Genomic DNA, 25,322 nt, shown 5'->3' with positions numbered 1-25,322 from the left:
CAAAACAGTGCTTAGAATAACCTTGCTTAGTAGAAATAGGTTACCAGCCAAAGTATCATGTAATGTATATTGCCTGTGCCTGGTTCCCTGCTATTTTTTGCTAAGCACCATTTTCTGCTTAGCAGAATCCTGCCTTAGTTAAGACTTCTTACCTCACCAGTCCTCTCCACCTTGTAGACAGTCTTGGTGGTAGTGGTAGTGGTCGTGGTCTGGAACCTAGTGGACCCAGGTGTCATGTCATAACCATCGTCGTCAGGGCCGCCGCCATACTGCGGGTCTCCTTCTTGCTTATTGGCTGCCACATCATCAGCCGATCTCTGTTAACCAATCATATTCATTATCGATTAATTACATGCAAAACTGAAAGTGAAATTTGAACAGCAACACCCCCTAAAACCCTGTGATAAAATACTGTGCAATATACTCATTCGGTTCTTCTAAGTGGAATGCACATGATGCCATTGATCACCATCTTTGATGAAACGTGCACGCGTTCAAGGCTATCATTGGCTAAGAGTTGTGCGCAGCGAGTACACGCATGCACTTTTCCATTGTTTATCATCGAATAAGGCAGTCAATGACGCTATGTGCAATCCTCCATTTTTTAAATGCTGTGACCGTTACATGTTTACAGTTGGTTTCATTCTGGGGTGGTTTCTTTACTTGGGGAAGAGGGAGGGGGTATTGCAAAACAATTTAAGATGTGGAAAAGAACCAAAACTTTATTGAAACTGATCTTCAAGGGATCGAAATGTTACCTCATGACGATAGTCACTTTATCAAAATTACACAATGACCCAAGTGCAGAACAAAACTAGAAAATGTAAGAAAATTGTGTAAAACCAAAGTGCACCTGCTGCCCATAGAAAGGATAGACCACACCAGGTCTGGAAGTTCATCTTTGAGAGGGCAAGGCCATTTTCATTTCACAAATGGCACTTCCATTAGAAAATATTAAAGTCTATAAGAAACTTTTGAAGGGGCACCAAGGCCAAGACCAGGGGCAATAGAGGCCGAGGCTTCTATATGTAATTTCAGGCTTGTACACCATTAAGGTGGATCAGATAAGATATATCCCAGTGAGGTAACAAATTTGACACCACCTGGAAAAAGAATGTATACGGTGTGGAAAAAAATCATTTTAAAAGGTGATCGAAAGAAATTATGAATAAATTAATAAATACATCTAATTGTTGCCAAACACGTTGTTAGATGACAATCCATGCTTTGGGAACTCAAAGTAACAAAATTTTGACGCTGATCTTGGAAGAGAGATGGGAGGGGTTGGGCAGATAGAGAAGAAAATTGTAAGGATTGAAAAGATGGAGGGGTAAGTCGCTGAATAGCAATATTGTTATAACAAGACAATCTTTCTGTACGAGTGTTTTCCTTAAAGGCACTGGACGCCTTTGGTAATTGTCAAAGACCAGTATTCTCACTTGGTGTATAAAATGTACAAATGCATAAAATAAAAAATCTATGAAAATTTTGACTCAATTAGTCATCAAAGTTGCAAGAGAATAGTGCAAGAAAATAACACTGGTTGCAAAAATTCTGTGCTTTCTTTCAGATGCCTAAAAAATGTTTGAAGTCTGAAGTCTTTTAATATCTGAGTGAGAAATTACCTCTTTCTCAAAAACTACGTTACTCCAGAGGGAGTTGTTTCACAATGTTTTATAACAGCTCTCCTTTGCTCATAACGAAATAAGTGTTTATGCTAATTACTATTTAGAGTACTAACCAATAGTGTCCAGTGCCTTTTAGTAAACTCAGGCTAAAAACATTGTAGATATATACATGTAAAACTCTGAAGTGTGAATTGAAGCTTTGGTGCCGAAAGTAAGAGAGGGCGACAACATTGTCATAAGAACCTCTATCAACACTCAACATACTGAACGAGAACCCTGCTTCAAGTGCCACCAGATAGCTCTTTCAAAAGTGTCATAATGTTAAATGGTCAATGTACTTTTTCAAAACCCTCAGATTTACATTAAACTTACACAGTTTGAAGATTATAATAGTAGAAAGCTTCCCTTGAAATTTTACTTACTGAGGTGCTGTAGTTTTTGAGAAATGAGTAAAACAAATAATTTTCGTCTCAGTTTTAGCATGTAAAAACGTATTAACCAGTTATGCTATCGTTTTGGTGTAAATAATTTTCGTCTTCCTGAGACTAAATTATTTTGTGACATGTTTTACTTGTACTATAGCTTTCTACTATAATTATCTTCAAACCCTGTAAGTTTAAAGTAAATATGTGGACATTTTGAAAAAGTACCTGAATCCTTTAAGATGATTATCAAATAAATTGTGCTAAAATCGGAGGAAAAAAAAGGTGGGTTTGAATGCCATGATCCGACCAGTGCAAGGTGCTCTCGAACCAGCTTCAACTATCCTGCAAAGGAATTCATGCAACTCAAAATAAAAATCGCTAACAACAAACACTTCTCATGCAAATCATTTTATGGACTATGTGAATGGGATGGCGCTCATACACTAATTAATATGAGCACATATCTGAGAATGGGAAGAACTAAAAATAACCGACATTGATTATTGTTAAACAATGGCAACAACAACCGATTATAAACCGTCCAATTTAAACAAAACAAAAAGAAAATATGAAACAAAATTAAAACAGCAAGGCATACTGACCACAGACAGATAAAGAAAGAAAAAGTGAAAACAGAACAGAAGAAAGAAAAGTTCTTTTGGCAAACTCTGAATATTTGTACGTGTCTGAAAAATGTATATTATCCGCTCAAATTTCTGTTTCGTGTGCTCTTAAAAAATATTATTTGAGAATGATAACACTCGCAAAAAAACACAATTTTTTCCTTAAATAGATGAAGACCCTTAGAACAGCCACTGCCTCATTTCATTAAGCAGTAAATCCATTTGCTTAGCAGAAGCCAACAGGAAACCAGTCAAATACATGGGTGTTTGGCTGGTAACCCTACTCTGATAAGCAACACTTTCAGGTGCTAAGCAAGAAATATTGGCATCGTTCTGAAGATGATTTGTTCACCCTTTAAAAAAAAGTTTATTTCACACAATAAAATGACACTTCACAAACATGCTCTCGCTTAAAATAATAACACAACTTTGGTTTATAGGGTTGCTGTCATCCAAACTACCTTCATCAGGGTAAACTATACCCTGCACTAACTCAATTGGGGTATACTATGCCCTGAAGTACCTTGTTCAGGGTATACTCCACAAACGAGGTAGATGAAGCCTTAAATGACAACAACCCCCCCTTCTGCGCCATACTTTTTAACACTCGGCAGCAAAATAATATCAACACACTACACAAACCACAAGAGGGCGCTCTTTTTTTTTAGGGTCACAAAGATGCAGGGACTGGAACTGATAAGTCTGGACGATCAAGGTGTTTGGGGTTTTTGTTTTTTTTTAATGCCGAGTTAACGCTTTTTTTTCATCAGAAAGTTGGGTTCCCACTGACCTCTGACATGAAAAGATCACTCTTGAAACATTACAAGCAGCGATCATGAAAAACTACAAGAAGGTGGTCTATTTTCTTTTTCTTTGCAATTTTCTGCTTAGCAGAAATGAGCAGGAAACCAGTCACAAATTGTACATGAGACATGGTAGTTATGCTGATAACCTTATTCTGGTAAGCATAATTTTGTTATGCTCAGCTGCTCTTTGTGCTCAAGCACAAAAATTGTGCTAAGCAGAAATAAGCAGGATACCAGTCACAAATTGCACTTGAGGCATTGTAGTTTGGCTGGTAACCTTATTCTAGTAAGCATAATTTTGTTATGCTTAGCTACTTTTTGTAAGCAGCTCTATGAAAATTGGGCCCAGATGTTGAAGTGTAACAAAATGATATTCCATGCCTCCATTCCTTGGTCAGTGAGAGCCCCAACAGAGAGAAAAGGGAAATAAAAGGAAAAGAAAAAGAAAAAGAAAAAGAGTGTATAACAGACCGAAAAGTACGACATCTTGATCTCCTCAAATTTCTCGGCCATCTCTGGGTCTACACCATCGTAATCGCCCTCGTCGGAAGTAATGTCATGGTCCTGAGACTGAGAGCAGGCGTATGAAGGGAAGGGGGTTGGTATCGTTAAATGGAAAAATTGAAACCAGTGAGAGAAAAAAAAGGTGGCTGTCGCATCGGTGACTGATTTGATGGTCCTACTTTTTGCTGGCACTGGACAGCTGCATAATATACTGATTTATGAGCAGTCAAAGCTGCATGCAGCCATGAATGCTAAAGGCTTAAGAGTAAACATGAAGTTTTAATCTTACACAGATTGCATATAAACATAACAGCTCTTTATAGCAGCTTATAATTTAATATTGTCAAACACAAATGGGCATGTGAATATGAAAAATTACAACAGCATCTTAAGCAAAAGATTACACCAAACCCAACGCGTCAGATAACGGGTAAAGAAATGCCTGTAAACAGGTTGTTGTGCTTACTTTAGCACAAAAAAACATGAGAAAGCAAAAGTGTGCGTTTCACAATGGATTTGCATTATTGCATCATTCACTCTTTATGATTTATTTTGCTTTTTTCCCCAAGACAAACAAAATACAGTGAGTGGTATTTGAAGTAGAGCCGCATGGATTTTCAAAAGCCTGATGTGAACTGTACACGAGTGGCATTTTGAAGGCCCAGAATTGTGTCAAATGCACAAGCGTGGCATTTTGAAGGCACAGATTGTCGCATACACAAACACATGTGTTACAAATACTCTTGTGGCTCTTTGTAGCTGTACGGAGGCAGTGTAGACCAAGCTAGATCTAGAACCATGTGTAAGGAAGTGAAGGACTAGGAAACATGCTTGGAATACAATGCTACGGACCACACAGTTATGTGGCATTTTGCAGAGATGCTAACATTTGCATTAAACAATCAGGAAAATTTGGTACATCAATCAAGAAGATTTTACATTCATCATCACAGGAAAAAGTTCCATATTTGTTCATCAGAACATGACTGATTGGTTTATTTTCAGGGAACTTTCTGACGAATCAGGAGAGTTGGCAGCTCTGCATCATGTGCGTAAAATCTACAACAGTTCTGAAAAACCAAGATAGCTTCTACAAGGAAGTTAAAGACAGTGGACACTATTGGTAATTGTCAAAGACTAGTCTTCACAGTCAGTGTATCTCAACATAATATGCATAAAATAACAAACCTGTGAAAATTTGAGCTCAATTGGTCATCGAAGTTGCAAGATAATAATGAAAAAAAAAACACCCTTGTCACACGAAGTTGTGTGCTTTCTGATGCTTGATTTCGAGACTTCAAATTCTAAACTTGAGGTCTCGAAATCAAATCGTGGAAAATTACTTCAGAGGGAGCTGTTTCTCACGATGTTTTATACTATCAACCTCTCCCCATTACTTGTAATCAAGAAAAGTTTTATGATGATAATTATTTTGAGTAATTACCAATAGTGTCCACTGCCTTTAAGATGAAGGGAAAGTAATAAGGGATGTTTAGGGGAATAATAATATAGGGAAACAATTTCACAGGAACAGGGTTAGAATGGTGTGAGAGGAGACAGGGAAGAGTCTGGGTGTTGATTTAAGAGAGAAAATGAAGGGACCTTGTTAAAAGTTAGGAAAACCCTCACAAACAAACATTATAATCTTTGATTTCAAACATACACATCTACAAGCTACACAAGCCTTTCCTGAATATAAAAGTTTGTTATTGAGACAAAGTATAAATCCTTATTAATTGTGTTTGTAACAAATCAGTTTCAGTATAACTTAAAAATAAATTGGGCCTCCCCAACACTTTATCATAAAGTTGTAATTCTTAATGGAAAAACTGTGAAAGGGTTAATTTTAACAGAGTTCTCCTGTACTAAGGTATATCTGAAAATAAATTGCCCTCCCAACACGTTATTGTAGCGTTTAAAGACAGTTTAGAGCTTGATAAAGGCATTCAAACTACTTAAAAACTCTAAGGCATTCCATTCTGTCTAAGATGTCTAAGATAAAGGAGAAATATGCAATCAGAATTTAGAAATAGAAACCTCTCACACAAGTACTCCTTGTTGTTTAATAACTCGAATAGACTACAATGCACACCTACGAATACACTACAGAAATCAGTGGCAAACTCTACGCTCCTTGGACGAGCGTCGGAAAACAGCTGTGCATTCTGGTTAATATGTATATTAGATTATGCATCACGCTGCATTCCGAAAAGCAGATGACCATTGACATACCGGATCTTTCTCGTCCTGCTCTTCTTTGTTCCCTTCATTTTCTTTGTTTTCCTCTTTCTCATCATCGTCAGAGTCAACAAAATGTAACTTTTATGAAAGGGGGGGGGGGGGGGAGGTCACGAAACCAGTGATGAAAAAAAAAAAAATAATTACACACTTTGGATCCCTTTATATGTAGTCTCCAAGCTTGGAACTACGTTTAGGTGTCCACTTAATGATTGGTACCAAAGTTTTATACCAAATTCGTTGAGTCACTTTTAAAGGTTTTAAAGCTTTTAAAGGTTCCTCAGGGACTAATGCTGTGACCTAAAACTTGTAACTGAGTGCAATCAGGGACCTACGTTTTGTTCCAAGTTGCTTTGTGTGCAAAAACAGGTTCAATGCTGGGTGGCAGCACAAGACACCACACACTCATTGAGTCTAAGGCTGTATCCGCATTGGCAGCTACAGCTATGGCTGTTGCTAAGGACGTCCTATATTTCAACGCATGATGAAGCAGAAATCTAGCCGTAGCCAAAGCCGGTTTGGTCAAAAAGCCATCAAGTGACTCCTTCATTTCTTTTTGAATCAAGGAGATAGTGCTCGGGACACCTGCACACTGCTTCTAGTTTGATAAAAGTGTCCATGCATGATCAGGCCTTGAACTTTGCTCTTGAAGGGCTTATATGGGGAAAATGGAAATATTTGATGAAGTTATGTCAACTAGGTAACCTTTTGGTGGGCTTCAGGGGCAATTCGTCCCTCACACCAACGTAATAGTTCAGCAACGGGAAAATCTAGGAAACTGAAGACAATCTTATTATGAGAAACTTAATACACAGCTTTGCAATCCCCCTTACCTTCTGCTCATCTTCAGCGTTATCAGCGTACTCGAGCTGCTGCTCAAACTGGCTGCGAGGGCGCTCTGCTTCCTCTGTTCTGGCCTGGGCAGCTAGGATTACTTCATCAGGGCGTTCTTCATGATCAAGAGGTCCACCGTATCCTAAAAGGGGAAGAAAAAAAAAATGAACCATCGTGCAATCGCAGCAACATTACATATTTTGCTATCAAGACTTGTCAAACCATTTTACAAACGTAAAAAAAATCCCTTTATTTGAGATTTTACCACCGTACCTCTCATTTTCTGTGACAAGGAACATTTTTTTAAGCGGCGGCAGACTATTAAAGTGGTTAGACTGCAGGACTTTTACAAGGTTGTGGGTTCGAATGGCACAAGCTCATCGCTGATTTATTGCCTAGTTACTGAATCAAAATTTCTTAATCTGTGCAATACAAAATCTTTGACCTTTAACTAATGTTTGTATGAGAGAAATTGGCTGTTGCCAGCTTGGTGTTTATATCCCCTTGTGGGAGTTTGCCGAGTTCTCTTGACTCGAAGATCATCTTAACAACAAACAAAAAAATAAACAAACATAACCAAAAGAACAGGAATCTGCTTTGAGAGACCCTAAGCCACAAACCTCCATCCATACTCCTTGATAGACGTCCACTGAGTGCACGGTCAAACTTAGGGTTGTCCCGGTCAATGGTGGAGCTTGCCTGGCGTGACTGGAACTGTGTACGGCCACTGTAGCGGAATTTGGAGCCTAGACGGAAAAGTGTTCTCTTTGGTGGCGGCTCTGGGGATACCAATCTGAAGAAAAAAATCAGACAAAACGTGCCATCAAAAACGTGCCATTGAATCGTTATAAAAACAATCTTAATATATCACAAAGAAGAAAACTGCAGGCCGGATAGTTAATCGAAGCAATGAAGGCCTCCATGCCCCCTGGACATTGCCTTGAAACCAGTATAAATTAATATTTTCCTCATTGGGTGTGCCCTTTACCAAGGAGAAAATGCCTTGTTGCCCTTGCCCTTTCAAAAACGAAGCATACAGGTCTGAAACTGGTGATCCCCTATGGTTATTCGGCCCCTGAATGGCACCCCCAACAAAGATAATGACAAAATAGGGAGACTGCCAACATAGGGCTATTGATAGCTCAGTTGGTAGAACGGCGTCACATTATCCAGCGGTTGTGGTTTAGAATTCGCTCATAACAATTTATCTTTGTTTAACCCCAAATCAAAGAAAACTCTAACGATTTGCATTACCCATGGCAGTGAAAAAGATCAGAGATCGTTTGCATTTGCAACATCGAGAGACTCTGTTGTAACTTTTTTAAGCAAGACTGAGAAACTAACGATTTTGAAATCTCCTCCTCTCAAAGACGATTTACTTCTAAAATGTCACAAGCTTCAAGACAAATCCAAATGATAAGACGTACCTGAAGAAAGTATGGTGTTCCACACAGACCTTCCAAAGGCGTTTGGCTGCTCGGTGATTAGCTAGCTTGAAGCCGATAGTACTTTCAAAGTGCTCAAACTACAAGGGAGAACAATGTTATGACAATTACAACAATTAAACCGGTCAGCATCAGTTTCACTTTTGGCAACCGTGAATGCAATACGAATTTTGACGTCACAAATTCACAAACAATAATTTGCATTAGTTGACTTGTGCTCAACTCCTGCGAAACATTCGCTGTGAAAACAGCCATGTATGTCAACATTCGCTTTGCATTCCCATTCGCATGAAGTATGAACCAGGCTTTACTCGACTTGAGCATGTTAGATTAGAGGAAAAGACCATAGATGATAAATCTGCATCGGGGATAAAGAATATTAATTTTGGTTTTACCCATACACTGATGTGTGTTAGCACTGTATACTCAGTACTTTCCCTGAGTCCTGTGAAAAAATATCATAGGCATGTTACTCGGGTGGGATCTGAACCCATGACCCTTGCAAGTTCTAGAGCAGTGTCTTACCAACTAGACTACCCAGATTGCCCGGTAGCTAGAGGCATAATAAAGATGTTGCCATTTTGTTTCTGAGCAATAATGAAATTGGAAATTAGATTAAAGTAGAAAAAATATCAGACTTAGCTTATGCAGGAACAGTTCTGTATGAACTGTGACTTTCAAAGGGGCACCAAGGCCAAGACCAGGGCAACTGAAATTCCAGGCATTGAAGATCAAGAAACAACTTACCTCTCCAGGTCTGATCTTAATGTAGAAGTTGTTTCTCTTGTAGGAGATTTTGAGAATCTTGGGCCAGGCAAAGCGGTTTATTCTCAGGCGATCACGGTAGATAAGAAGACCGTTGGCACATACTCCTAACATGATGTCAACTCCCTCCGAATCCTGAGGTGGGGGGAAGGGGGGGGGGGGGAAGAAAACAAATCAAAGAGAAAGGGATTGTTACCAGTATCAATCTATAGACCAATCCGACGAAACAAAATTGGTGGCGTCCTCTATTGAAAATATTTAACAACTGCGGCAAATGGCGCGCGATGCTCAACGCCCGGTGCGTGCCTGGATTGGTGTGTATATTGCCCTGACAAAACAAGTGGCTACTGCGAGCTACGGTCCTTTGAAAAAACGTAGGAGCATTTTGTTGAGTACAAGGGCTGACCTTCATGTACACATGGTGTAGGCTTTAATAGTCATGTAAGTCAATTTGCTATGAAATGTAGTAGCCCTACTCAAGGTTGTACACAAACTACTTGTACAGTAGAAACTAGTAACTGACTATGTGTTGCAATACTTATTTGGAAACTGTTTTCTTACAAACTGTTCATCTTCCCAAATTCAAAAGGGCAAGATAACAACCTCACAACCCCCAACACATAAACAGCCACCTACCCTAGCATGATGAAGGTCTACACCGTACATGGCCAGTTTCTTAGCGTTCTCCAAGAAATGCAAATCCGCTTCAGCTGGTGTCTGTCCCCTAGGGAAACAAACCGCAACAAATTAATTTGAGTTATCTTACATTAACCATCTGGAGATCATGACGGGAAACAGAGTTACAGACTTTAAAGGCACTGGACACTATTGAGAATTACTCCCAATAATTTTTAGCATAAAAGCTTACTTGGTAACAAGTAATGGAGAGCTGTTGATAGTTCAACAAATTATGAGAAACGGCTACTGCTGAAGTAACAAAGTTTTTGAGAAAGAAGTCATTTCTCACTCAAACAATAAAAGACTTCAGCTGAAGCCTTTTATTATGCATCTGAAAGCACACAAAGTAATGCAACAAGGGTGTTTTTTCTTATTAAATTCTTTTGCAACTCCGATGACCAATTTACGCACGTTGGGATACACCAAGTGGAATACTAGTATCTGACAATTACTAAAGGTGTCCAATGCCTTTAATCAACATCTTCTGATACCATTAGACTCATTCCATAGATGCATCATTTGTTCATCTCTGTCTGGTAAAAGTAATGACTTTGGGCTGAACCAAAAATAATTCCATTTTGTGGGATCAACTGGGGGAAAAAACTACTCAAGTTTTTATTAATAGCCTTCATATTAGATTGATTTTGCGAGCAACAGCTGCTAACATTATTTGGCATCTAAAATTAGCATATTGTCCCTTCCCAGCCTACTGGACAAGTTTGGTAATTACTCAAATTATATATTAGCATTTAAAAACTTGCTTGGTAATGAGCAACAGAGACAGGCATTGATAGTATAAAACTTTGTGAGAAATGACTCACTCTGAAGTACATACAACATAGTTTTTGAGAAAGGGGTAAAGTCTTGAATCTGAGAAAGACTTCAGGAATTTGAAAACACACAACTTTGTACAACAAGGGTGTTGTAGTCTTTCATTATTTTCTTGCGACTTCGGTGAACAAATTTTCACGGGTCTGTTATTTTATGCGTATGTTGGGATACAACAAGTGAGAGAATTGGTCTTTGACAATTACCAAAGATGCCCAGTGCCTTTAAAACCTTACACCCAAACATATCACAGTAGAAGGCTGAATCAATTATGGGTAGGTTTAGACCCACTGATCTCTGACCATGTCTGGGCCCACAATAGTTTAGTCTAGTCAGTTTAATTCAGTTGCTTCAGCTGGTGGTAAATCTGACCAGGCAAGGAATGACGATATTTTAACAGGCAATTTATAACAAAGTTTCGCTACAGATTAGGTATCAATCAAGGAAGAGTTCAGAGTTGAAATTGCTTTATAAACAAGCAGCCTCATTATCATGGCAGAGGGGCATGGGGGGCATTTAGGGAAAACAAGTTCATATGGACAAGTTATTTGACATGAATCAACTACTACACAAACAAAAGTGGACACAATTTCAGAATACTGCTGAAAGGGACATGTTGCCTTGTATTAGTCAAGTTGGTCCATGCAAAAGCATTTGAAACCGTTTGTTATGAAATTGATATGGTTAGAAAGATGTTTTAAAAGTAGAATATAATGATCCACATAAACATGCCTCGAAAGAGAGTAGGTTACTTTTTACTTTGCGAACTAACATGGTCTGCCTTTTTATGGAGTCAAAAACTCTACGAAATGGTGTGCCGTCTTAGTTCACAACGTTTAAGGAAAACCATGCAATTTCGAGGCATATTTGTGTGTATCATTATATTCTACTTTGAAAATATCTTTCTAACCATATCCCTTTCATAACAAACAGTTTTCAAATGCTTTGCATAGACCAATTAGTCGTTAACGCTGATCTTTCCTTTCTTACTTATGGGTCTTGTGAAGCTCCATCACCTTCTCCTCAAGCTCATGAGCCTGATTAGGAGCAAAGCGGAACTCCCTCAGGTAGCTAGTGTCAGTGCCGTGTTTCTCTGGGTCGTAATCTCCAAGCTCCCCTTGAACAACGTAGGATCCGAGTAGGGCATGTGTGACCAGGGAGCATGGTAGTTTGCCTTTCAGTATATCGTCACGCAGCTGGAGGCACAAGAAGTATCTAGGTGGGGGGATAAAGATGATGAAAATGTGTCAAGTTTGCACGAGAAACAAATTTGACAGTAAGGCCTTATTGGAATTGGCAACTACAACTATGACTTTTGCTTAGTGTTTTTTGTTGCTAAGGACTTCCTATACTACAACGCATGATGATGCAGAAATCTAGCCGTAGCCACTAATTCGAACATGACCTTATTCGTACATGTGACTCTTTATGTCAAAACCAGGCCCTTTCTGCTCAAACTTAAAAAAACTGGGCTCATTTGCCCATCAAATAATTGAGAATACAGTAAGGTCGTATCCGAATTGGTGGCTACAACTACGGCTATGATTTTTGCTAAGTGTGTTTGTTGCTAAGGACATCCTTTGCTTCAACGGATGATGACACAAAAATCTAGGCGTAGCCATTAAATCGGACATGGCCTTAATCTAATAGTCAGCCAAGGTTTAAAGACAAATTTAGTTAAGTAGTAAAAACATTTTATCTTGTCATTTTATTTTTGTTATTTAGATGAAAACACTTTATGAATTTCATTATTTCAAATAATTTAGTTGTTTCAAAAGGATTGAATAATAATCTATTACAAAGAAGAATATGGATGTCTTTTCTTCTTTGCAATTGCCTGGAACTGGTTGCCAGTAAATTGCCTCGAGTGACATTGCCCCTAGACTTTCTCGGTAATAGACCGTATTGAATATGATGTCACCGTTCAAATATCCTACAACATGGCATCTGTGTGAGTGTCTGGCGTGTGTGCATGCATGCGCCGTAGAAATCAAACCGGGAATGCTGCGTGATGCCTGCTTCATTGATGTACACATTTAGATGCGCATACGGTTTGCACTACAAGATGGCGACTTTCATAGCAAAAAAGGAGTTATTCAATATGGGCTATTGACTGATGAGTAACTTACCTAGTTACGTCTTCTTTAAGCTGGGCTGGGTCTGGGGGATAGAACTTGACATTGAAGTAGAACATCCAAGGACCATCTGGAAAAGTAAAGACAAAGAAATAAAAAGGCGTGGTTAATTCTCAGTAATAGACATGTCTATCTCATTCATGCGGTAAGAGTTTTTTGTGTTAACATTTTTGTTTTCATTCTCGTTATCATTATCGAGGCCTGTGTGACCGGGCCTTCTCGGCGCACGCCTGATAATTTACGGAGGCAACGAAGGCGATTGCCATTGCATTGGTGCCCTTGAAATGCTACAGTAGAAATTTACAATTTGTTCATAGGGTGCCCTTTACCAAGGAGAAAATGCCTTGGTGCCCTTGCCCTTTCAAAAACGAATCATACAGGCATACAGTGTGTAGTGTAATGCTTGTAAAAGAACCCAGTACGATTGTCATTAAGAGAAGGGGTTTCCCCTAGTGTCTGCAGATATGGTTGGCTGAAGATTGTGCAACAGCACTTTGTAAACCATTACGTGGTGCTATTGAAATAAATGGGTCTTATTTTTTGGACATGGTTCTGCATACCTTGTAGGATTTTGAGATAGACTCAAGTGTGCTACAGCGCTATATAAGAAATGACTATCATTATAAAATATTTACAAATATCAACACTGGGCAGTGGATACAAAACTTAGAACCATTAATTGCCATTTCAAATCTATTAGAACATTTGGGCAAAAAATCAACTCTTAAAAAAAAAAAAAAAAAAAAAAAAAACCCAAGGCCTAGTTCATCGAGTGATTTGCGACCCCTCAAGGCCCCTGCCTGAAATAGTCACAAACCCTCCCTACATTGAATGATTCAATTTTACCACTGTGCTACCTTTGACACGTACAATTCCCAACGAAATTCCCTTTTCGCAGATTGTAAAGAAAACTTCAGGTCATCGGGGACAATCTATAAATACCCCATAAGTCTGAAATGGAATGTGGTAATCCTGTGAGAGAAATCCACCAGTCATAACCGCCCAATCTAAACACACTCTAGTCTTCTCAGGCTCTACCAAAAAGTCAAAGGCTTGATCCTTAGGTAATAAATTAGCAGGATGACAGATGAGCTTGTCATTTAGAACATTGGCAATGAATTGCAAAGCCCATGTGTATTGAAAAACTCAGGGTCAAGGCGTCTACTGTGTACACTGCATGCCCTTGTAATGTGATGTAAAATAAACAAGTATGGTTAAATGTGCCTTATTGAACTTGGAATGATCTTGTCATTTCGAACATTGGAAATGAATTGCAAAGCCCATGTGTATTGAAGAACTCAGGGTCAAGGCGTCTACTGTGTGCACTGCATGCCCTTGTAATGTGATGTAAAATAAACATTTGTGCCTCATAGAACTTGGAATGAGCTTGTCATTTCGAACATTGGAAATGAATGGCAAAGCCCATGTTTATTGAAGTGAGTATCAAAGAATTTGTTCACCAGGCAGGCAGACTTTAAAAAGTCTGAACTCAGATATATATAAGTCTGAAATGTCTCATCCCTGAAAAAACTATGGCAGCAAAAAGACAAGAGTTGTTCATATTTCAGCAGCGGTCTTAGGTTTGAAGGTAAACTTGAACCATCAGGCCCGATACTTAACAGAGGCAACAAAGGCGATTGCCTCAGTGCCCCATGGCCATTGCCTTTGTGCCCTTGAAATGCTCCAGTAGAAATTTACAATACCCCATTGGGTGCCCTTGCCCTTTCAAGAATGAAGCATACAGGCCTGAATCATTTCTTTGCATATGTTTGACTATCATGAGTAAATCTAATTTGTACATCTCATTATGTGAGACCCGTAGAGTACATATTCCATGTCATCTCACAATAAATTCCAGTTTGATAAACTGCTCGATGGACAGTGTACGATATGTGCACTTTGTGAGGCTACAAATTACATGACTCATAGCTTGGCGCAACATGAAGCCATTTTTCTGTCGAGACACTACACCTTAACATGTCGTCTCGAAGAACATTGCGTACACAATGTATGAAGGTGTAACTCTATCTCTAGCGAGTTAAAGCTAGCATCTTGTGGCAGCGACTGAATTAGTTCAAGGGTGACCTCTGCCTGGCGATTCTCACCCCATAACGAATACAAGTGATTTACAAGTTCATGTATACAACTCATGACAGTGATAGCATTGACAAACACTTCATAGCTTTCAACACTGCAATAACAAGCAATAGGAAGATTGATTTGGGTTTTTTGTTGGTCTCTTTCGAAACATGTTCTTTGGGTGTGATAAGTTACGATGTACATGCAAGTTCCTAACCTCGTTGGGAATCGACAATGCATTATTAAACATGGTGTGCATAGATAGATCATCTACAAAATATTCATACATTTTTATGTCAAGGTACACACGTTACAAAATCATTTACTTCAGGCTGCCTGGAATTTCATCTTAGAGAGGGCAAGGACATTTTCATTTTGCAAATCGCACTTCCATTGGAAAACCGTAAAAGGGTTACCAAGGCCAACCAAGGAAGATCAAAGTTGTGTGCTTTAAGATGCCTAAAAAGGACTTCAGGCCTGAAGTCTTTTATCAGATTAAAGTATTTGAATAAGAAGTTACCTCTTTCTCAAAAACTACATTACTTCAGAGGGAGCTGTTTCTCACAAATTGTTATACTATCAACACCTCTCTGTTGCGCATTACCAAGTAAGTTTTTATGCTAACAATTATTGTGCGTAATTACCAATAGTGTCCAGTGCCTTAAAAAAAAAAAGAGTCTCTAGTATTTTCTTTGACGGTCCCTGCATCGACTTGTGGTCTCTTTCCATGGGAACTTCAGAAAATTGGTTCTTTATTTGTTGAACCAGTGACCTGACCTTAATTGTTTGTGGAAAAGGAGTGGGCAATAGGGGCTTAACCGTGGGGGGTTTAGGTTCAAATTCCTGGTGGGATTAAAACCAGTAAGGGTTACAAGCGAGGCCAAGACAAATTGTACACTGTGACCAGGGAACGGGACGAAAGGCAATATTTTATTAACCTCAGGAAAGGACAACCAAAATTGTCAGGGAATGGCACATATTAACAGAGAGCCCAAATGCCCTATTGCATGAAGCTATTATGTACTTGCGAAATTGTTTTATAGGCAAATCAAAGAACCAGACACAATATGTGGTATTTTGGATGGTGACCCAGTTCTGCGAAGCACCATTGTCTTTCTGAGCTAATAAGAATTTTGTTGTGAATTTGTCAAGTACATGTATGACAAAATCAAACTATTTTTGATGAGGGTAGGCATATATACAGTACTCAATTTAGTAGAATAGATTTAAAGAGCAGTTGATCAATTTCTATAAACAACTTTTTATGAAATTTCAAATTGTTCTTCTACATAAACATCATTGGGAAGTATGAAAACAATTTATTATCATAAAGTGAATAAATTATCACTTGACTCTTCTGACAGGTAAAAATGTTGTCAGAAATAACACTAGGGTGTCAAAAATGTATTAATGGGGGCTTGTTCATGCAGGACTGCTTTAAAATCAGTCAAATGTACACTGGACTCGTATTGACGCAACCATGTACAGGTTATATCAACGCTAATCACATAATGCTAGCGTTCATGTCTTGTAATAAATCTCCACTTAATTCATTATGCTAATAAGAAGGGAAGTATATTAAAGAAAATCAGATAGCATAATTTATGATATTTCTGCAGATTGCTCCATAAATCATTCCCATAGATTTCCCTTAATAGTCTGCCTTTAGGATGACAGTCCTGTCTCCAATTACAGTTACATTTGCCCAATTAGATGTTCTGTTTTCAATTTAGGGAAGAGTATATTCTACAGCTTGCAGCGATATGGTCATTTTATGTTGCCCCCCCCCCCAAGCTAACTTGTCAGCCCTTCATGTCAGTCAGGTATCCTGTATAATGAGACTGATATCTCAATGTCTTAAAGGTACCAGACTATTTGTCATTACTGCCTCGGGTTTGATTTGATTGATTTGAAACCCCATCTTGTTTAATCCAGTAGATTATATATGGATTTCAATATGGATTTCACCAAACTCTTCCTAACTAAGGATTAATCTTAGGACTACGGACGATTTTAGTTCCGTATCAGAAGATGTTTGGACGCATTGAACCCATCCTAAGTTAGGACAGGTTACTCTTCTTAACTCGAGATAGGAGTTTGGTGAAAATCGGCTGCAGATCCTTGCATGTAGATTGGGTTTTCAACCCCTACGTTATTGCGTGGGTTTTTCCCACTAGAGGTTTTCCTCTCACATCTATAACTAAACACTTCTTGTTTTCTATTCATCCTGTTATTGGCACTAACTATGCCAGTGGATGAATAAATAAAATAAACAAAATAAATAAATGCACCCGAGTGATCAGAACCCAACTCTGGAATACAATTACAAAGTAATGTATCCTATACCATTGGCCTTGTATATTAACCAGCATGGTCCATACCAATCATAGGTTTGTACACACATCATATAAAGTACACATGGCCATGACCTTATCAAGGATTAAATCCTACCACCATGACATCAGTAGTACAAATTCTCCATCATATTCATGTATGCGTACTACATGTAGGCCTAATGCGTACACAGTACATCAAGCGTGACACTTTGTTCTTGTATATGGGCGAGGCAATTTGTTCTTAGTGGAGGGCACCTCTTTAAGGTCGCGTTCTTCAGTGGTCCGCTGCCCAGCTAACCCATTCTAAGTTAGGACTAGTTACTCCTCCTAACTCGAGATAGGATTAATCCTAGCGTGTAGTGAAATTGGCTGCAGGTTCCGCTGGCTAGTCAATGAAAAGATTAAAGGGTATTTATATGCACTTTTTCCTTAAAAAAAACACAATGTCCACAGATTTAGATTAAACTTACACAGTTTGAAGATTATGATAGTAGAAAGCTTCCCTTAAAATTTTACTTACTGAGGTGCTGTAGTTTTTGAGAAATGAGTAAAAGTAATAATTTTCTTCTCAGTTTTAGCATGTAAAAACGTATTAACCAGTTATGCTATCGTTTTGGTATAATATCATAACTGGTTAAGGGGATTTTACATGCTAAAATAACTTTGGTCTCATGAGACCAAAATTATTTTGTGACTTGTTTATACTCATTTCTCAAAAACTACACAACCTTATTTAGTAATATTTGAAGGGAAGCTTTCCACTATCATCATCTTCAAACCCTGTAAGTTTAATGTAAATCTGGGGACATTTTGAAAAAGTACCCAAATCCTTTAACGGCAAACCTTGAAAGCATTGAAAAACAACCATTCAATATCAAATAAGTATTTAAGCTGGTGGACTAGTGAAATGACAGGCTATCTGGTCCCATTGGCTACACGTAGTCATTGGAAAAGTTAAGGGCAAGGACATTTAAAAAAAAAAACACAGGAACATTTCAAAGGGGCACCAAGGCAATGACTAGGGGGCATTGAGGCAATTGCCTCCGTCAAGTATCATGCCTGACACTGCATAGTAAAAGGTATTTTGTCAGGCTACATGTAATTTATTTTCCTTGCCTCAAAAACTTATCGAGTCTAAAGGTTTCCAGCCTACATTTGCAGTTGAACTCCTACAGACCATGATGATAGTGTGCACATGTCTGCTTTCATCAATGTTACATACCGAGTCTGGAAGAAAAGGTGCATGTAGTCTGGTCCCTGATTGTTATCATGACCATCCATATTCATTAATATATGCCCATGCTCCACAGAGACATGAGATTGCGAAAGATGGTAACTGTGTATTAGAATAGAAGTGTATAGGAAGTGCGTTTACATATATTTATGTAGGAGAGACGCTGCGTACGTGCACTGGTACATCTGCGCCTTTGTTTGTTGAGATGTGCAGTTGCTGCAGATCACAATCTGTATCCACACTATTCCCAGGCCTCTGTTTTGCTTTCTCAATCCACATCTCACTGGTGTGTGGGAGCAAGTCAACAAGCTTAGCCTGGGCACAGGCTCCCCAGCATCAAAGGCGCTGTGAGAAAGCCTGCCCCAGGCTAGGTAGTTAAAGCTGATCCCCAAGAAGGGGTGTTGTGACAAATGGGGATGAGGTCAGGCCCAGCAACTATGCTGCTGACAGGTGGGTATAGGTTGGGCCACCTGGGGGAAAAGGGTGACCTCGGAGGGGACAGTTTGTGACCTTAATTGGGAAGGATTTGGTCCCTATGGGAAGGCAGGTGTTTCCATGTTTGGGTTGGATGGATTCTGGATGTGGTAAAAGCGCCTTATCCAATGCTGGTTGCTAGAATTTGCAACTGTTGTAAAACTTGGTTGTAAATAACTCCAATTGCTACAATTAACAAATACACTCGGGATCCGTAAGTGGGTAATAACTTGCCATTTTGGGTTATATTGCCATTTCCATTAGTAACGCACCCTGACCAAGGCTGAATTAGGAATTAGTCTGGCCCTTTTTGTCACACAATTTGTGTACTTTCAGATGCCTTGAATTCGAGACCTCAGCTACCTCAACTGAGGTCTCTTATTCAATTCAAATATTTTACTGACAAATTCCTTATTTCTCAAAAATTATGTTACTTCAGAGGGAGCCGTTTCTCACAATGTGTTCGAAAGCTCTCTATTGATCGTTACCAAGTTCATTTTTATGCTAAAAATTGTTTTGAGTAATTACCAATTGTGTCCAGTGCCTTTAAAGGATTTGGGTACCTTTTCAAAATGTCCATAGATTTACATTAAACTTACAGAGTTTAAAGATAATTATAGTGGAAAGCTTACCATCAAATATTACTTACTGAGGCGCTGTAGTTTTTGAGAAATGAGTAAAACAATGTCAGGAAAGTACGTTTGTAAATGATTAAAATAATTTTCATGACATTGTTCTACTCATTTCCCAAAAACTACAGCACCTCAGCACGTACTATTTTCAGGGAAGCTTTCTACTATCATTATCTTCAAACCGTGTAAGTTTAGTGTAAATCTGTGGACATTGTGTTTTTTGTCCTACAAAAGTTACATGGACCCTTTAAGCAGCTCTATGAAATAGGCCTAGGTTTGATCCATAATGAAGCCAACTTTTCCTCAGACAAGAGCTTGAGGAAATCTCTGATAATGATTACCTTCAACTCAAGGTAAGTTTGCCAATAAAGAGATAAGTTTGCCTCCTGATTGGGTCTGATGATGGTATAAAGTGTACTCACTTGTCCAGCTAGCATTATAAGGCTATGGGATTACAAAGTCTATCCCCGCATTACACCCATCAACTGGAAACACACTATACAATGCTTTAGGAATCAACACTGGGCTTTATCAGATTTCAGCTACTTAGCTCTCAGGATGAAAGCGCTGTGATGTGTCCTTGGGGTAATTTAACAGACGCTCCTGATTTTGTTATTTTGTAGGGCAACAGTGTGGGTTTGTCAAAGAGCAAAGAACAAAGAATCACAATGGTCTGTGCCTACTGGTACATGCTACACCCACACATGGGGTAAATGTTTTTTTGCAGGTAGTGAGCTCTGCGGGAGCTCTTGTTTGAGAGTCCCTAGAACTGGGCCATGTCTAAAGTTTCTAAAAGCACCGTTAAAAGCCCACTTATATCTGTCAAAACTTTACTTCAAACTTTACATTTGGGGGTTTTGTTGTACCAAACCAGATTTCCTATCAAGGTTTTAGCCAGGGTTTTGTAAAAGGGTGTACAAGTTTGCTGGAAATTTATAAACTTGGTATCCAATTTGTTCACTAACAATGCATTTACATTGTATGCAAATGACAGATAAAACAGGGTGTCCATAAGACACCCAGACAACCCTCTTGCTAAACACTATGCTTTGTATGCTTCCATACTGCTCATGTTCTATCAAGTACAGGGACTGACCTGGGCCCAATTTCATAGAGCTGCTAAGCACAAAAATTTGCTTAGCATGAAATTGTTGCCTTGATAAAAACAGGATTACCAAACAAATTTCCATATGGTTTTCAGGATAAGCAAACAATGGCTGAACACCAGTAATAAACGATATGCAGAAAAATTGAAAACATTTTGGTAATCCTGTTTTTTTTTTTCAAGGAAGAAATTTCATGCTAAGCAAATTTTCGTGCTTAGCAGCTCTATGAAATAGGGCCCAGTACACATGGTGTAGGCTTTGACATTTCAGGTTATATCACATTTCTTTAGATTTTTCAAAGGGTAAAATATAGGATGGTTACCATGCCATGTAACATCACAGAGGCCCACTTCATCCAGGAAGGTGTGGCTTTCCATACAACAAGGTCAGGCTACTTTCAAGTACCAGGCGTGTTACCTGTTCCCATTATGAAGCAACACCCAGCAGGTAGCCAGTCTACCCCCTCAAACTTCCTTGTGTGCACCCAGGGGTGCTGACCCTCAATGATTATCACTAGACCATGTAATGAGGCTATAAAGGGTGACATCTATTGTTGGGGCTGGATTATTTATGGGGTGTTGTTTTGTGTCTGGCCCATGCTGGTGTAAATTGTTGATAAATGTTGTTCTGCGTGATCTAATTCACCTAATTCAGTTACTTCTTTTGTAGGAAATTACCAGAACAATAGTAGTTCTCATAGACAGCACACTCAACTTTTTAAACTTGATGAGTACAATTTCTTAACTTTACTATGTCCTAGTATGTAACATTGTTTTGTCAACAACACAAGGAATTATATCCTTTTGGGATTCTTTCTTTTATGGTGGAACTTTGGAACAACCAAAACCTTTCAAATTTCTGTTATTAAAAGTTCCTTCCTCTTTTCAAAACCTTTTCATAACCATTTTGAAAATTGTCTCAGTGATTTGTAGCATAACAGCGAAACAATTTTTGTTTGTGAGGGCGCATGCACTAACAATCAAACGGGCAGGTGCAGTAAGTGAAAAGGGCTCAAACACTAGGCATCAACAGTAAACAAATTATATGGCAAGATTACACAATACAATTCACTGAAAACCTTGGGCAAGATGAAAATGTGTTGACGCCCACACACAACAGGTTCAAGACCCTGTGTTGGTTTCAGGTTAGTTTCAACCACACACCACAGACATTTTGATTTGAGTTGTTTATGAGAGCTCGAGTTCATTCCTCTCTCCGTCAAGCTTCGAAAACAGCTTCAATAAAATGCTCTGCACAGTGTCAGCTGAAGTTGGTGAAATTACACAAGAAAATTTACAGTTTAACATTGGTGTGACATGAGTGTGAACCATAATTCAAAAGCATGCCTTCATTGCTCTCTCTTCGAGATTTGAAAAATGGCTCCAATAAAAATGTTGATGGAGGAAACATATCTACATGTATGCTCTGCAAAGTGCCAGCTGATCAATGGTGAAATAACGCGAGAAAATTTAGTTTAACCTTGGTGTGACATGAGCGTGAACCATAATTCAATAGGGGTACTAAACATAGACTGTCAGGCAAAACACCTTGACAATTTTAAAAATCCAGGGCTGGACCTACACTGTACCAGTCCCATCTTGGGTAGACTTTGGGTAATTTAAGGGTCATTAGCCTCAGCAAAGTGTTTCACATGTAAAACAGAGCTGCAAACATTTTCATCTTGCAATCAGGGAGATTTTGTACTTAACAATCAGGAAGATATTTAGAATCACATTCAACATAACAATGAGTAAAGTATCCATACTCAGTGAGATTTTCAAATGTGTTTAAAGGCAGTGGACACTATTGGTAATTACTCAAAATAATTATTAGCATAAAACCTTACTTGGCAGTGGACACTATTGGTAATTACTCAAAATAATTATTAGCATAAAACCTTACTTGTTAACAAGTAATGGGGAGAGGTTGGTAGTATAAAACATTGTGAGAAACGGCTCCCTCTGAAGTCGAGTAGTTTTTGAGAAAGAAGTAATTTTCCACGAATTTGATTCCAAGACCTCACGTTTAGAATTTGAGGTCTCGAAATCAAGCATCTGAACGCACACAACTCCGTGTGACAAGGGTGTTTTTTCTTTCATTATTATCTCACAACTTCGACGATCGATTGAGCTCAAATTTTCACAGGTTTGTTATTTAATGCATATGTTGAAATACACCAAATGAGAAGACTGGTCTTTGACAATTACCAATAGTGTCCAATGTCTTAAACTGAACATGGAAAGATGGGTTAACTTTCAGGGAACTTTCTGCAGAATCAGAGAAATTTGGCACTCTGCTAGAGATGGACTTCTTCTATTGACCCCTTGCCTGCACGTCACATGCGGCAACTGTGCTACGCTCACCATGTTTGTAGGCAATAGGTTTACGTGTAAACGCTGCGTCGCATAAAAAGCGCACTTCACTGAATTACGCAGTTACATTGGCCACCACTATGGCGGTTCCAAGATTAATCTGATGATGACGTCAGGTGAATTGGGTTAATAGTCACCACAGAGTTTCTACAGGTTGGGGTTTGTGGACACCTACACCTCCTTTAAACTACAAAGATCAACCCACAAAGTTTGGGCATTTGTGAAAGTGGTTTCAGTTTTGAAAGGTTGGCCTCCTGTCACAGACACAGACTAAGAAACTCACACCTTGTATTGGTATTAGATTTCAAGGTACTCACAACCATAGAAAGGCCCTGAAAGGTGCTTTGAAAAATAAAAAGAGGGTACTTACTTTCCTAAGGTTGCAATCTTGAGAATTTGTCAAATTTGTGTCTACTTTGTGTTTCATCCTGGCCAGGCCCAAACTTATACATCTTTTTCAGAACAAGTCACAATATAGGGCTAAGATAATTATTGTTTTTTATTCTTTTTATTACTGGTGTACAATTTGTTAGGTTTACCAATTCTATATCTGTCAATTTGACAACTTTTTGCAAATGTTTCTATACAGTTTCAAATTCACAAATGAATTAGGAATAAAATAACACGCTGTATACTAAGAATGAAATTGGAGATGGTAAATTTTCGCAGAATTTGTTTTTATAAAGGTTGAAATTCTACCTTGAGTAAACAATCTGTGAGCATGGACCTAGACTTTCTTTACAAGTAAAAAATTAATGCCCCCTTCAATTTGAAAAAAAAATACACCACCACTGTAAACGCACAAAATAACAAGATGTAATGAGCGTCATGTAACTGTACGTGGGGTCCAAATACAGCGAAATATGTACTTGAATACGGCGCTTCGTAATGAATGAGTCCAGGGTCTAAGCGTCGCGTCCAACACAATCATTCAAGGGCTTTACAAACAACCGTACAGTGTAAAGATTGCCTGGTACAGAGTGCACTGAATGAATAAATTCTGTGTTTATCAAGAGGGAACATTGTGTACAGAAGTTGCAGGGGAGCTCATTTTATACTACCTGTGTAATTAACGGATGTGCAGTACAATGTACTGAACAAACACTGTATTCTAAGCGCATCAGCAAGCATAGTGTTTGCCAGAGGGGGTCTGGGTGTCTTTTGGACATCCTGTTAAAGTTGGACACCCTGTCATTTACATGTAAATGTATGGCGAGTGAACAATTTGGAAACCCAGTTATAAAATTCATTTAATTTGGCACGCTTTTACCTTGCCAGCAAAGAAATTAAGCTGTACCTGTGGGGCTGCTGCACAATATCGTCTAACATAATTATTACATATTTTTATTGGTGGTGTTATTTCTTTGAATTTATGTCTATTTGTGGGCTCATAATAATGATTGGCAGAGCAAAATTGTAATAAATTAATTTTGCTCCAGAATATGACTAACCAACAGGACTGAGACACTTTTTATTTGGGGAACAAATGGGACAGGCACAAAATTTTGCAGTGTTTTTAAGTTTTCTGTGTCACTGCTTTCTTGAATTAACAGAAGAGGAAATTTAAATATCAAACATGTCAGATGAAAAGTTGTATGTTTGTATCTTGTGTTTTTGCAGAACAATTCGGCTAAACCAGACATGATATTTTGCCCTTGGGGGAAACATTTAAAACCAAAACATTATTGAGTACAAGGGCTATGTGCATGTAGTTTTCCGGGCTATTTCATAAAAACTTTGCCAATTTTTCTGAGGGAAATTTTTCTTTCTCAAAACTCAGATAAAAACTCAAACACCAGGCCTGCAAACTAATACACAGATGTGACACATCTCTGAGTTGGACATGCATGAATTGATAGCACATCTCATTACTTTTATGCGTCACTAGATTTGTTCTTATGATGACGAAGTGCTACGTTTTACTCCAAATTATTTATTACTCTTTTTTTTGGGGGGGGAGGGTTTAGATAATATCAAAAGCTGACTGTAGTTATAATTGGAACAGGTAATATTTTTTCAGAAAATACTTCAGTTTCAACATTGTCTGTAAATTCTGATATTTCCCCCTGTATTTGCACATTGCAGCCGCATATATAACCGATTGTGTGAATTCCTAAGTTCTTAATCAGTGTATTTTGGCTGTCAGAGTTATCTTCACACAGCAGTGTTCACTGCGCGAC

At 38.6% G+C, this 25,322-nt stretch overlaps 1 protein-coding gene across 7 annotated transcripts in view; it reads right to left on the bottom strand.

The window, feature by feature from the left end:
• The window catches only part of LOC117304389 (band 4.1-like protein 3), a 63,761-nt gene that overhangs the window by 8,456 nt on the left and 29,983 nt on the right, over positions 1-25,322 (bottom strand). For 6 of the 7 annotated variants that reach the window (XM_033788818.1, XM_033788814.1, XM_033788817.1 and 3 more), the window contains exons 6-14: positions 12,904-12,979; positions 11,765-11,989; positions 9,905-9,992; positions 9,251-9,403; positions 8,486-8,583; positions 7,679-7,851; positions 7,058-7,200; positions 3,954-4,052; positions 153-317 (exon numbers count right to left, since the gene is read on the bottom strand). In XM_033788818.1, coding sequence (XP_033644709.1) covers positions 153-317; positions 3,954-4,052; positions 7,058-7,200; positions 7,679-7,851; positions 8,486-8,583; positions 9,251-9,403; positions 9,905-9,992; positions 11,765-11,989; positions 12,904-12,979 — 1,220 coding nt within the window. The remainder of the gene's footprint in view (positions 1-152; positions 318-3,953; positions 4,053-7,057; positions 7,201-7,678; positions 7,852-8,485; positions 8,584-9,250; positions 9,404-9,904; positions 9,993-11,764; positions 11,990-12,903; positions 12,980-25,322) is intronic. The other variant, XM_033788815.1, reaches the window with a different exon arrangement.

This window comes from Asterias rubens, chromosome 21 (assembly GCF_902459465.1).
Source record: "Asterias rubens chromosome 21, eAstRub1.3, whole genome shotgun sequence".
Lineage (NCBI taxonomy): Eukaryota > Metazoa > Echinodermata > Asteroidea > Forcipulatida > Asteriidae > Asterias > Asterias rubens.
Note: the sequence above shows the minus strand (reverse complement) of the source record. Positions and strands in the feature narration are given on the sequence as shown.